At 40.6% G+C, this 15438-nt stretch overlaps 1 protein-coding gene across 2 annotated transcripts in view; it reads left to right on the top strand.

Annotated features, from left to right (window-relative positions):
• Positions 1–1199: 1199 nt before the first annotated feature.
• mboat2a (membrane bound O-acyltransferase domain containing 2a) overlaps positions 1200–15438 on the top strand; it is an 84903-nt gene continuing 70664 nt past the window's right edge. Inside the window, exon 1 of one of the 2 annotated variants that reach the window (XM_017694443.2) lies at positions 1200–1334. In XM_017694443.2, the coding sequence (XP_017549932.1) occupies positions 1254–1334 (81 nt within the window). In that variant the 5' untranslated portion in view covers positions 1200–1253. The remainder of the gene's footprint in view (positions 1335–15438) is intronic. The other variant, XM_037541743.1, reaches the window with a different exon arrangement.

Here is a 15438-nt window from a genome sequence, read left to right as displayed (position 1 = left end):
ATCCATCCATCCATCCATTTTCTAAGCCGCTTCTCCGTCAGGGTCGCGGGGGGGGGTGCTGGAGCCTATCCCAGCAGTCTTCGGGCGGAAGGCAGAATACACCCTGGACAGGTCGCCAGTCCATCGCAGGGCAGACAGACAGACACAGACAGCCACTCACACACTGTGGCACATTTTATGTTTTATTATTTTCTAACTCAGAAACTCAGCAAATGAATAGAAGTTGTTGAGTAAAGCGTGTAAACAAATGCCATAGAGCTCCTCTCCGTAGAGAACGCGTTCACTGAGCTAATCAACAGTCCGACTGGGGGTGTTCAAACGTCTATGCAAAGAGAGTCTCATCTCATATTTTACTAAACAAAGGTTGCAATACCAATAAACCTTTGCCAGGTTCAAATGCATATCTGTGTTCACTTTAACACTAAACACAGCAATATCAACCATTTACTGTATCTACAGTCTTTTCGCTGCTCTCTGTCACACTAATGTATTTAGTCGCAAAATAATGTTCTGTCACACTGAGTGACAAAAGGGCATGTAACTGACCTCTTTTAAGCCTTGTTGAAAAGCTGGTAAATGTTTTGTTGTTTTCGTCATTCTTGATGAGGTCCATCGAGCACAAGTCCACCCTGTCACACAAAACATGCAGAGAAAACGTTTTTACTACATATTTGTGCAATATTCACAGAAAAGCAAAGTAACTCGCTTGAAAATATCTGAGAGGCTCTAATTTTACGAACAGCCAGTTTATTGACCCCCCCCCAGTTCAGTAATGTTATGCAGTTGTACTTGGGCACAATATCTAACTGAGACTGTAGAGACAAAAAGACCGTGTTCGTGTCCAATGAATGACTCTTCAGTGATTCAACTATTAAATGGTCCCGAGAAAGAAGGACGTAAATAAACTGTTGGGGACGGGCTGTCGGGCAGTCCGGGGCGGATGCTGGGCTGTGTTTGGTTGTAATGTAGGGGCCGGACCACTGACTCCGCCTGCGGGCTAACGTTGCTGTCTCCGTGCGCGCTGGCCGCTCGGAGTTGTTGCGCTCCTGACAACCGAGCCGAGCAGGAACAGCAACAACGTCTGAGCGCAAAGGAGAGAGAGAGAGAGAGAGAGAGAGAGAGAGAGAGAGAGAGAGTGAGAGTGTCTGTGTGTGTATGAGATAGAGAGAGAGGGCGGGGGACAGAGGGATTTCTGGGGGGGGGGGATTTGAACGAAAGGGAGTCTGGATCAACAGAGGATTCACAAAAAAGCCATGGCTACTGAGACGAAGTCTTGTACGGGCTCCGCTTTACTGCAGCCCATCAGCGAGATTGTCGACCTTCCCTTGGACCAGGTAAAGATAAAAAATGTGACTTTTTAAAGACATTTTTTTTTCTTCTTGCGTCCACTGTTAGCAGACTAGCTGTCGAGCTGATGTCGCCTGCTTAACAATATCCATAACACTTTACGTTAGCAAGCTAGCAGCCATTCCTCATAGTGTTAGACTGTTTTATGAAGCTGTTGAAATTTATGTCACACATGGTCAAGCCAAGACCCCTGAACTGGACCATCTGGACCATTTCACGGCATCCTTTCTATCCACCATATCTCTTTTTTTCAGCCGTTTAACTCCTAGCGAGCTGGATGAGTGATGAGCAGTAAAAACAACTACGAAATCGTTCGAGCTAACGTAGCGCACAGAGCTAGCTAACTACAGTGTGTTCCAGCCGGCCTGTTTATGCAGCTCTGCTAATGTCAGAAACGGTTAGGACCGTACATTTTATTTCTTTTGAAATATTACACACAAGCTTTCTGGGAGGTGACTGTCGTCCTCCTCACCTTTCCATGCTACGAACTGCTGGAGAACGCAGTGAGGACGAGTGAAGGGCCGTCTGTCTCTCTCTCGCACTAATTTTAGATGGCAGCCGTGGCTATATGGGTCACTGTATTATGAATTAGCGAATGCTTTGTCACTGTGGTTGAAGACAGATGGAGGCTATTTTTTTTCTCGACCGAGATGTGAACTTTCGAACAGTGGAGACAGCGGCAGACTTTCTTTTTCGTTTCCTCTTCATGTGACGGGCTGCCAGTCAAACTTGTCATGAGTCAGTGGAGTGAGAAGAGCGCAAAGTGGCCTGTTGGGTTTCTTTTATTTGGAGACAAGCTGCCTCATCCCTCCCTCCTACAAACTCGTGATGAGCGAGATCGTCCAGATCAAGCCTTGTGTTGTGGGTGTGTCTCACCACACTACTGAGCTTGCCTTGTAAATTTTTTAGACGGTCTGGGATCAGATGATCCACAGCACATCACTATGGCCAGCCACGAGTGATGCATCCCTGTCACAGTCTCTTCACTGTTTGCTGCAGATACAAGCCTCTGCTCTGCTGAGTAGACTGCGTACTAGATGTTAAAACATAGCTGTGAGGACATGATTGTATTTGTGTTTAGCCATCGAGGTCATGTACTGATGTCAGACGATTAGGTCTGCATCAGAAACACCACTCCAGCTCATCCCAAAAGTATTTGATGTTGCTCCATCACTCCAGAACACAGCTCCACATGAGCTCTGGTGAACTTAGGGCTCATGTGTGGCTGTTTCAGAGCACTCCATTCTGTTGGCACAGCTTTTCAGCAGTTAGTGCACCTTTAAAGTAACAGAATTCGGGATGTCTGGGTCCTTTTAGACATGCAGTGTACGTCACTGATGTATGAAAGCAAAAAGCTGCAATAGGGTGTTGATCATGTGTGCCATGTGTGCCTGTGCTCTCGCTTGCATTGGAAATTGTATCTGATGTAATCAGCAATCATTTTAGTCAGCTTCCTATATTTTATCTGATAACTCGTAGGTTAGCGGTTCGGTGGAAGTGCTTCGTCGTTACACATATTGTAAACTCATACTTTATGTGTCTAACATGACACACATCATAATAGCGATGGGTAGGTGAAATAAGCGTAGGCTTTTTTCAGGGAACGGTCTGTCATGGAAGTCAACAAAAGTTCCTAACCTGTCCGTCGGCTCTCCCTGGAAAGGGATCACATAGTGCTTTAGCTATGCTGATCTGGGCCCAAGCAGATGCCTTTGGCACAGAGTGTCTCTGCCTTGAATTCAGAGTGCTTTTTCTGCACTTTCGTCATTCGCATGCAAATACGAACTGGAATGCACCCTGAGATCCCCACCCATCAGCTCTGGAATGTAGAGAAGCGGTTTCACACTGCTGGTAGACCTGCATGTCTTTTCTGTTGCGCACAAAGAAAAGACAAATAAAAGCTTATGCTTATTACACGCTGCGTTGATTGGCTACTCGTTCCATTTGTCATGTCTGCCAGGTTAAATTATTAGCGCTGAACGCCGCAAGAACTTTGAAAGAACATGCAAACAGCATAACAGCTTTTGTCCCCTTTATTTAGAAAAAAATCTGTGCTGTAGCAACTGTAGCTTTCGGTGGTGAGCACCAGTACCTTTCGCTCCACTGCTGCAGAGATTTACTCTTTGAATAAGGCTGGGCCAGTTGTCAGCCACATACTTTGCCTGAGAACAGGCAGCAATGAGGTGTCATGCCAGAGCTGCTGTAACAGGAGTGAATAGCCTACTTCAAACACTTCATGGTGCTAAGGCTTTACCTCTGGTCTCAACTTCAGGCAGGATCCTGCAGTAGCATGAAGTCTTCACAGGGAAAAACGGGGAAGACTGTTTTTACTGAACTAATGTCATTAATTACTAAATTACTAAATTATTAAATACTGATTATTGTTTAAAGCCTTAATCTGCCTTAATTCAGCCTGAATTGCCTTAAATGATGCTGTCATGCATCGTGACAAGTACACACCTGTTGTTCTTTTATTACATGTGCTTATTTGAAGTGAGCAGTGTAATTTGAGATCAGCCACCTTGCTGACTATGTGGTTCTGTCAGGTGCTTCAACCTGACACGCCCGCTGAGCTCATAGGTGTTACTAAACCTAGGTTTTTGAAGTGCTCTGGAAATTGTACATTTCTGCCTATTCTTCTTATATATGACAATAGTTAAAGATTTTCAAGTTTCAAATAATTTGAGTATAAGATCAAGATTCGATTGATTTTCAAGGTTTATATGTTAAAGTGATTTCTCAACGTTTTGAAATAGAATTTTTAAGATAAATTTTAATATGTCACATGTTTGGGCAACAAAATAAGCCCCAAAAATGTAACCCTTCCCAAAAAAAAAAAGAAATCCAGTCATTTGAGAGTGGATGTGTGCGTAGTGTGAGCCCCTCTCACTACTTTGATTGGTTGCACCAGATGCCTAGCTTAGATCCTTGAGAGTAGTTTTCACAAAAGAGGACAATTGAGAGACTCTTGTAAAAGACAAAGGGGAGTATACGGTTTCAAAATTCGATGCGTTGATTTGAAGGCTATCAGTGCTAACATTTAAAATTGTTCTAGCAAATAAGTGGCTTTCTGGGACATAACTGTGCTTTACCAATCTTTCATAGAGTTTATGTGACTGTTCAAATGCCCTCACATAGATTTTCTGGTCTTTTGTGAGGCAGTGCCTTTGGATTTAAGAGCAGGGCTCTCACTTTCAGTTATACACATAATATATAATGAATAATCAGAGTTTTTTAAGCAGAGTGGCCCATCTACAAAAATAGGTTTAACTGAACAATAACAATCATGCATAGCCTTTCTTCAGCTCCAAAACACATTACTGGAAAAAGCTAAATGACTCATAGGTGTCTTATAGAAACATACATGTGGAAAAAAAAATGCATATAAACAGGTGTGCCCATCAGGCTCTGTTACTTACTGTCATTGATACCACTAGAAGAATTTAAAGTGTGCATTATCGTCATGCAGATTGCCAAATAATCATTGCAGATTCCTCAAGGAGGTAAATTGTACATGAGCACAGCAGGAATATGAGTCTAAGCTCTAATTTCTCTGAGGAACCTGAAGGAAGCCCTCCTCTTCTTTTAATTGCTGCTCTTCGAGGAATTGACTAGCTCTGATTGATTTCTGTTGCTGTTGAACTCTTTATTTCTCCCTGGATGAGGAAGTTCTTTTTGCTTATCACAGAATTAGAATTACATGAACAATCAGACCCAGGCGTTCATTAATAATGCCTTGAGCCTGTGGGATGTAAAGCTGTCTAGATTTACTCAGTTCCAGGGATGTCAGGTCTTTCTTTCTTTCGGCTCATCCTCAAGCTAATGCCCACTAGCCCTATTAGTTTAAGTGAGCTTAAAGTGGGCTGTCTAAATGTTGTGCAAAAGGACCATCAACCATCCAGCTTTTAAGGATCAGAGTTGAAGTCTGCCTTAGTGCTGATACGGACAGCACAGTTTGAGTTTGAGTTTTGTTTCTTTTTTTTTTCTGTAGCTGTTTCTGATGTGGTGTTCTGGCTGAGAGGAGGATTTTGACAGTTTGTGGATCTAATCCAAGATAGCAAGCATTCAGGTTATTCAGACATCCAGATATGACTGAGAGACTGGAAAGTACTTTGTGTACTCTTTTCCTTGTGCTTGGTGGTAAAAACTTTGTGGTAGAGAAGTTTTTAGGGCCTGTAATGACCCCCCCCCAAGTTTTTCCTATGACTAAGTTGATTAAATTCAAAATGAAATGAGTTTATTTTACTTACTTTTCAAACAGGGAAATTATCTTGGCACATCCCGTCATTGATTTGCATTCAATTTGCAGTTGATTCTAAACTGCTTGCTTTGATTACAGTTGATATTTTGAATGCTTTTCTGTGCAGACAAAAAGTTTTGCACCTAGTCTGGACGAGTTTTTAAATGTTTTTAACTGTCTGCGATCTATGCAGCATGTGGATGTGGTGTATAGTAGATTTTCATTTGTTGAAAATCTGACGTTTGTTAAACGTTATACCGAAGCTCTGAATGAAACTGAAGATAATGGTAATTGACTTGCTCTACAGGGAGATCATTAAGAGCAGCCTAGACAATTAACCTACGTGTTCAACAGTTAAAATGGGTTGTTGAACCAGGGCTTCTGAACCCACCGTAATATTGTTTCTCTGGCAGCACCAGCATGTACCCTAGAGACTGAATTAGAATGGTAAACTGTTCTTACTTTGCATGTTTGGACATAATATTCTATGCACACTGTTCTTATACAAAGTGCATTGTTTGTCTTTCTCTATATAAGGGCTATTTGATCTATGAAGATCAAAATTTAATGTCTCACTTCAAAAACATGTCCATTTGACCATTGTCATCAATGCAGAATTTAACTTGGCTTCACCCTGTCGCAGCCTGTTCTAACCAAGTTAATGTTATGACATTCATCTGAAGTATTTTCTTGTATCTGTGTCCACGCTTCCAGTCACTTGGACGTATGAATTTTATTGCCTCATAAAGTCATGGGATCTTCCCAGATGATGTCATTCTACACTTGAGTAAAGCCCCATGTAGACCCAGTGTATTGTGGAGGTGGGACTCTTCAGTCAAGGTCTTACTTTAGGAACAAATCACCTTAAAGAGAAATTTCATGGTAAAATGGTGATCATTATTTCTTAACAGTGGTAGTGATAGGAACCAGGGATTGTGATGTCTACAACGCAGATATAGCCATTTCAAATAGTGCTAAATCTGAATGAATGTGGTTTCTTTGGCCACAAAAGCTTCTCTCAAAACTATTGTAAAACAATGTCTTAAAAATCAGGCAATGTACTGTAAACATTTCATGTAATATCTTTCTGTGAGGCAGCTTTTGGAGGCATTAAATGACTTGGATGTCTATTTCTAAGTAGGGGTGGGTGATATGCAACTTACAACTGCATGCAAAATTATTTTTATTAAGTGTTTCACAAACTGCACTACACTAAATCCAATTTAACAGACCTAATTGTGCTCATTTTGTAATGAAACGTAGTCTATTAAGTGCTGATGGTGTCCACAATATGCTCAGAAAAGTGTATTGTGACGTAATGTATCACAGTAATGATAAAATATCACCATATTTCCCACCCCAATTCCATTCATCACTAATATGAACAGTTAAGTTTCTCTAGAACAGCGTAATTTACATCAGGTCACTCCGAATGACTTTGTTTACATGTTAATGACTTAATCAATATTGAAAAATTGATAGAATTCCCTTTTAAAGCGAAGCAGGTAAATTCAGATAGAAGGTATGAATTGATGACAACCTTTTGATTGTGAGTCATTTTACCGCTCCTAATGATGACGTGTCTGACAGTACTTAGCCTATAAATATGCAGATAATGTAATAAATTATCTTGGGCCGGGCCCTTTGCTTCCTGACATAACTAATCTCGTCTGTCTTCCTATGCTCTATCAGTGATGTATTCAAGCAACTAGTCAAGACCAGAAAGCTCCTGAGGTTGCAACGTCCAAATGACTCCTGTATGCGCTGGAGACCTAATTCTTCTTCTAGTTGTAACTGGTGAATTGGAAAACTGGAACAACAGAGACCATTCAGTGCCCTTGGCATCAGATGCATCCCAAATCTAACTTTGCACTGAGGTTTGCCCATCTTGGCTAGCTGTTTGAATACCCTCTTTAGATGTGTGATTCATCTAGAGCAGGTTTAACAGTATGTCAAGGAGTGGCTGCTATAAATGGGCTAGTGGGGCAAAACCATCCTTCTCTTTGAAAGAAAAACGGCATCTTTTTACTTGCTGTTAATAACTGACTTAAGCTGGCTATTTTTGACGCTTGTGGACCCAAAAGGTCATAAGACTGGCTGTTTGAACTGGCTGTGATGGGGATGATTTACATCTAGCCAAAGCTGAAGATTCTCTCCGCCAGTCTGCGGTTCTGTGTAAAGTGCATTTCAATGTATTAAGCAGAGTGAAATGTCCATAAATTAGTCATCATCTTTTTACACTAAATTTCTAAGCCCATAATGCTTAGCTGTGCCTTCCTGCACTCTGCAATCAGTACTCACTGATGCGGGTAAGTCTGGTTGTAAAATCTGATTGGCTGAGGCAGTCAAAGTCAAATGTTGAGCATGTCATTACGTACATAATGCAGAAACATTTTCATTTCATTTTAATGCAGAAACAATTTCATTTGTTTCATAAAGAGCCTGCATTTATTTGATTAGCACCATGGCAATTAGGACCTTATGGGATCCAAAGTATTCTGTTAATGTCATTCTAACTGGGGTGCTGTAAGCTGCAGGACACAGACATTTGAAGTTTCTGACCGTCGTTTAAGCTTCTAACATCATGTAAAAGATGAGATGTACAGATAAGATGTATTTCATAATTTCCATATTGCGCTTTTACAGTGTTCTTCTTTAATGAATGAAACTTCAATCTTGTCCTGTTCTGCTCATGCTGTATTTGGCAAAAAGTGCAAAGCTGTTGTGAAATATACAGTGATTGTTCTGTTAGCTTGCTGTAGCATTGGGCAGTGATATACGACGACATTCAAACATTTCAGTGCGATCTGTAGTTAACTAGACTGCTTATTTTAATGCTATTGGTAGGGTTATTTTTATTTATTTATTTATTTTTTGTCCTCCCATCCAGTATTATAACCAGCCTTAACTGAGTAAGTCTATATGTAGGTTGGGATCCTCTCTTGTGATCTCCTCTTGTGAGGGCACAAGGGACCAAGAATGAAAGATGGAGAGGTGCATTCAAAGGGGAGCGTGCTAGAGAAAGGCAGACAAAGAGCAAGACAAAGCGACACGCTCAGTGCCAGGGGTGAGAACATTCAAAGCCGTCTCCCACATGAGACACCGCTTGTTGAGTGAGTCACGAGGCTGGAAAAAGCAGGCTCTGAATGGAACAGCCATTCAGGCTTTGAATGAAATAGCCAAGTGATGAAAGATGGGATTTATGAGGAGTTGCATCATGTCCCATAGTACTGATAGCAAGCTCTACGTGAGTTTGCATTTTAACACTGTCGGCCAAGCTCATTTGCACATTTGAGCCATTCTCCTCCTTCAAGGGCAGCTTCGTCAAGTTTTATGAGGCCTCTGAGTTATTGGCCTATAACTGCAGATGAGAGCCTTATGAGGGCTTGGTAGGATGTAGAATGGTAATCAGACACTGCCGTAAGCCATATTGCATTCAATACAGAAAGCTTTCATTGAAGACAATGATAGAGGTGCGACCCCCAGGCACTGAGCAGGCTGTCCTCCTGTTATTTCAGGAGCCCCACAGGAAAAAAACACTTTATTTTACTCCATGCAAGGTCTTGTCTATCTGTTTTCAAGTTATTGTCTCAAGGATTATGAAAAATGACCTGCAGGTTAAATGTGAAATCAGCAATTCGTTTTCCCTGTAAACAGGAGAACGAACAAATATCGACCACCAACATTGAAGGAAGTAAGATACGGTGATATCTCTTCATGTCTATCACTTCTGTTGTGCTTTGCACAACAAACAGTGGGAAGCCACATACAAGCTTTAGCATTATATAGCTAGCTACAAACCTGAGTTGTAATAAGGCCCTCTGCAATGGCTAGTCAGTTTTTTTGAGGAGAAATGGCAGAGGACATAATGCTATTATGCTCTTCCATTACCTACAATGTTTTATGCTGCCCAAAGAAACCAAGAAAAGGAAGATGAAAAGAAAAGAACGTGACCAATTTACAGCAAGAGTGAGAGTGGACATCTGTGTAGCTTGAGAGAGCTAAGGAGGTTGGAGGGTGTGCTACAGTTGCTTATTTTGCACAGCACATTTTATTTGAAAATTGCTCAACTCAGTATGTTAGCTGTGTTAGCTGTAAGCTAATCTTAATGGTAACTGGCTAGGTAGCTAATGTATTTCACCACAAACTATTTCAGCGTCAGCTAGCTAGCTTCTGTGTTAGCTGGTGTTAGCTAGCCAATTAGCTGTCTCGGTGTCTGCTCATATCATTTTATTTGTGTGAATTGATCATGACTGCATTACAATTACGACAGTCATGACTTGCGATATTATCATTTAGCTCCAGTGTTCTAACTTGGGTATTCTGTGTGCATATGTAGGGTGAGGCTTGAGGAAGCGCTTGCGTTTGTTTGGCTGTTGGTTTTCAGCTAGCTTCAACAAACTTTTGCCAAAATCAGTGAATAAATGATGAGGGTACGATCTCATCTGTTTACAGAGTGGCTGCTAGCTGTGGCCTTTTAGCCATGAATCCAAAGTTTGTAGCTTGTCCACTTTGCTCCATTTTAGCTTTAATTCAGGTAAAAACGTCTAGAACACTGATGACATTAAAGTCAACAAGAGCAACCAGAAATCCATCCAGTTTTGCATATTGTGTACCATTCAGGTTGCCTAGCAGTGCTCAGTTGTGCCCTGAGAGTGCTGAGCAGGACAGGGTGGATGCTAGCACTCTATACTCTGGTGAAACCTTGATTGCTGGTCTATTAATAGTCATGCATTGAGGCAAGGCTTGTTGTGTCAACACACACAGGAGCAGCGGAGGCCCTGCTGCTTTTGACAAGGGCCTTTTGTGATGGAGGAAGTGTTTTAGAGCACACGAAGCTGCTTCGTCCTTCGCAGCACATCATTTGATGTCCAGCCACATGACAAAATGGCACAATGACTAATACTGGAACCATGGCATGCACCCAGCTTTCTGTTTAGTTTGGACCTCTGACAAGAACTGTATTGTTCGGCATAAACTACTTGACAAGTATTGATAGCTCTTAATGTCATTCTTGATTATTTTTATTTTTCTACATTTCAGTTTTGTTGGTTATCCTGCAGGGATAGGTGGTGAATTTAGAGAATGTGCAGGCGTGACAATATAGGGTGTGATTTGCAGATCTTAGTGCTACATGAAGAGATGAAAGTTGTAATGCCTTTAGGAAGCCTAACTCATATTGCTCTCATAGTTTCTCTCTCAATCCCTCTCTCTCCATCTCCCTCGCTGTGTCTGGTTGCCGTGCTCTGGGGGAGCGATACTGTGTTTGATGTTCGACTAGAGCAGACAGGCCGCTCCTGTTTTCGCTTCACTCACACTGTTCTTCCCTCTGTTTCTGTTGCTCTCTGTTCTTGTCAGCCACAGAAAAGCGAGGAGGCAAGCAGTCAGTGAGGCCCTCTCCCATTGTGTTTATTTGAAAGTCATATTATTTCTTTAGTTATGTTCTCTACTGTAGTCCTATAGTGAAGTTATACAGACAGACTTCATTCAAAGGGCCCATTGATGGAAAATACAGAAATACGGGAAGTTTTCCTCGAAATGGAAATGTATCATGTGGTATATAAACATTGTAAGCATTTCAAAACAGACCACTCCCTCAGTCAGTACAGTTCATATACAGAAATATAGCTGTAAAGGGAGCTTGTTTTAAATGTAGTGTTTTTGCAAATGCAAATATATTGCTGTTGTCGGAAGAAAATCTTGTCTCTCCAAAATATTAACTTTACAGGAGAAGGAAAAAACCTACTTTACTCTTAATGTAGGTCAGTGGAACCAGACCTTTTTTCCCCCCCAAGTCATTTTGGGCTGTTTATTTTGGCCTATTTATCATGATTTATCATCAGTTTACACACAATGCAAAGAATAGACATTTTCAAATGGTCAAAAACTGAAAAAATGGAGATACAAGGTTTTCTTCTGGCAGCAGAGATATTTATAGTTGCATTTTCAGCCTATGGCAGTTTAGCCCCACCCATTCACACTGATGTTTAAAGGAATGTTTCATTCTAGACTGTTTTTGCATGCAGGGCAGTCTGTCTGAATATTTCAACATACAGATAATACTCCAAACCCCCCCCCCCCATCACAGGAGTCAAAAGCATACAATTGCTCATAATTATTTTGTCTATGGAAGATCAATGAAATTCATTCCTTTGTACCATCAGCTACACCATCAAATGTCAGCTCTTCAGCGTCTTTCTCCTTGGACACCTGGGATCCTAGAGAACCTTTTGTCCTTTGTTGCTGTGGTTACTACAGTTATGAACCACACAAAAACACACCATGGACATATTTGGTCTGTCAGGTTTTTTTGTATCTAAAATCTGCATACAAACAGTGGCCCTACAAGCACCACTGTCATAGTCTGATTGACTGGTGTTGTGACAGCAATATAGTGGTGATAACAAGTATGATGTCAATTGAGCGCTGTCAGTCTGCAATTGCAATTAGGCATGGAACTGGATACTAATTTATCAGGGATTATTGGTAATGACCATTTAATTGATAAGTAGAATTTTTTTATTTCCATTTTATTTGCACGAGCACTGTGTGAGACATTATGTGAAACTCATAGTTCAGTTTATGGTTTTTAGGTCATACTGCGATAACAGAAATTCTATCTGGTGCCTAGCCTTACTCTAAAGGAATGCTGAGCATGTGCAGAGCATCAGCTGGAGCAGTCACAGATGGAGGCATGGCCTCAGGGACTGAAGTGTGAATCATCTGTCCCTGGATTACTAACTGTTGGCTCTGATTTGCAGCGTACTTTGATGTTTGTCTCACATTTTCAAACATTCTTTGCTCACTGCCATTATAAGCCATATTCAGCCCCATTCACTCGTGGCCTGTGTGGGTGCATCTATCAAAGCATTTTAGACTGAAGTGAAGTTAAACATGTTAGTAAAATCACTTAAAAATGATATTATAGTTTTATTATATTATAGTTATGAAACGCGGAGTCTTGCTTTTGAGTTCAGTGTTTGTGTCTGGCCAAATTCAGAGATTGAGATCTCTGCTCAGGCTTCCTTTTCACCACAGCGGAAATAAATGTGCTGTTACTAACTCAGGATAAATCTGATCGAGGCAGAGGTGTGACTGAGGCTGAAGCATCCTGTATCAAAGAGGGGATCTGATGGAAATCACAAGAAATCGGAAGGCTATTTTTTTCTCTTCCCTTCTTCTGGGAGCTCAGAACTAGTCTAGAATGAAAGTGTTGCCTGTTCTGGGATCATGTCTGCTGCCACTGCGGCTCCTTATCTCTGCTCTCATGTTGTACTGAATTGGCTTCCACGCTGGGATTTGTTTCAGAAAAGGCCTGCCAAGACAGTCTGTAAATATGCTCAGAACCATGCCATTCAGCCCTGCAGACGTCCAGGAGAGAAAGAAGAGAAGGCGTTTGTTGGCCACCGGTCAGATGTGGAGGGGAGATAGTGGGGACTCCGGCTGGTGTGATATTTAGAACAGAGGAGATTTCCTGCGGGTAAAGCGTGTCGCTGGGCGAGCCGCTGCATGCTGAGCAGGTTCAGCCCAACAGGCCTATTTCTCTTTTATGGGAACCATTGTGTTCTTATCTGCGTTTGGGTGAGGTTCTACATCTCAGACAGCTGTCACTTCTGCAGCTTTAATTAGAAAGAGTTATCTGAAGATATCTGAGGAATATTTTATCACTTATGTTATATTATTCAATCCACATGTTTTAATGTGCTGCAAGTAATTATTATAATGCTGAGCTCTTTATATCTGATAGGTCGTCTTTAAGCAAACACGCCCTGCTTGTTTGTAACTCCTGTTTGGGGGAGTTATGCAAGGGGATTAAGTTAGCTTTGGCATGAGTTACCAGTCTGGCACCAGGCCCACTCTGTAGTGGACATGGCATAGTATGAATGTACTGATATGGGAATTGTGGGCTGATGCTGATATGCATAAACATTTATAAAATGTAGAAAGTGGGACTCCATCTACATGGATTAGCATTAAAACGAAATATTATGTTCATTTTACAGGGCTACAAATGCAGTTAACATAGTAACTGCTTTTCCGAAGTAAACTGCTCAAATAAGATTTGAAATCTAAACTGATGTCTATATATCTAGAGATATTTGACTTTAAAATGTTAGTAGTGATGATATGTATTTCTCATCATCACTAGTACCTAGATACCAGCCACATCAGCCAGTAGCAATGGTGGACAGTAATGAAGTAAATGTTTTTTTCATATATCTGTACTTTACTGAAGTATTTCCATTTTTGGTGACTATTTACTTTCATTCCATTCCATTTTCAATTCAAATATCTTACTTTTTACTCCACTACATTATGTGAAATCTGTCATTCCTTTCGGCTTATGTGTGAATAAAAATGTAACACATCAAAATGGAAGAAGCAAGAACACCAACCAGGGTACAGCGCACAGTTTGTTTTGAGCTTGTTTTGACCTGTTGGTCATACTGACCCAGTGCAAGCACACGGTTTAACGCCAGTGCAGCAGCATAACATTTTGTGTGAGTCTGTTCAAACATAAATGATGGAACTAACCTAACTATAGAAATACATGCTCATACACAGTTGAGACTGATGTGTCTTTTTTATGAATTTGTACAAACACTATTCAAGTTATAGTAAATATGTTTTTACTAGTTTATGTTTAGTTTATGTACAGAGGCCTACAGATGCAGTACAGTAAAGCAAAACAAATGGCTGAACCTGAGTTTTTATTCAACTTAAACTTGTAACTAAGTTGCAAATAAACTTAAACTGAAACTTTGCTTGTTTGTAAAAAGTTATTTCAGAGCCACTCAGTTCTACCTAATGGAAATAGTTTGCCTTCAGTGTTTGTCCTTATATTAATTTGAATTGACAGCAGTGTCAATTAATGATTAATGATATTCTATGAAAAGAATATCAGAGTGACACTGGAGTATTTTCACCTAAAATGAGTTCATGAAGCAAACGTCTTGCTACAAAAATGATACTAAGACAGTCATAATGAATCTTTTAGTGCTTTTACTTTTGATACTTAAGTACATTTGAAAGAAAATAATTTTGTACTTTTACTCAAGTGGAGGCCTAAAGGGAGGAACTTCTACTTTTACTGGAGTAATATTTTACATTGGGTATGTCTAATTTAACTCAAGTACATGTTTTGTGTACTTCGTCCAACACTGGCCGATAGATAACAGCTAATGAATAATCCAAAAGTGACCTTTGATTCTGAATACAGGAAACATTGTCTCCATTTTCCATAGATAACTATGGTAAAGATGTAGTTAGCCATCAGATAAATGCTAACAAGATTGTTCTTTATAGAGTTCTTTGAAAAGCTTTTAGTTCCACTGTCTTTGAAAAAATGCAAAAGTTGTGATGTAGCTTCTGCAATTCTTGTGCCAGCAATTTAAAGTATTCAGTGCATCTAGTCTGTAGTCGCACCATCAGGTCACAATGTAACTAAACAGTGATACTGGCAGCCTTTCAAAGTAATTCATTGCATGATCCATCTCTAACACTCCTAACAGGTGTTACCAAACCCACTAATTTGTGTCTTGTGGTATTGTTCTGATACCTGTTGCAACTTGGAGAATATGAAATGTAGGATTAGCTCTCCGTAAGCAGCTGTCAGAAGTGCTTAGCATGGTCCTCCATTGTTCATGCAGAGAAATCAAGCACAGACAAAAAAAAAACTTGGAAAAAAAACCCAGTCTGCTCTTTCTTTTTAGCTAGAGTTGTTTCTGTTATGCAGGTGGTTGTGTGGATACACAATTTCAGGCCTTCTTTCAGTTAATTCTCATGTGAACCAGTGAACTGCATGCAAGCTTGTTTGCCTTTTGCTTTGCTACAGGTGCCAAACCATAAAA

Source organism: Pygocentrus nattereri, chromosome 10, assembly GCF_015220715.1.
Source record: "Pygocentrus nattereri isolate fPygNat1 chromosome 10, fPygNat1.pri, whole genome shotgun sequence".
In the NCBI taxonomy this organism is placed as follows: Eukaryota; Metazoa; Chordata; class Actinopteri; order Characiformes; family Serrasalmidae; genus Pygocentrus; species Pygocentrus nattereri.
This window is presented reverse-complemented; position numbering and strand designations above follow the sequence as displayed.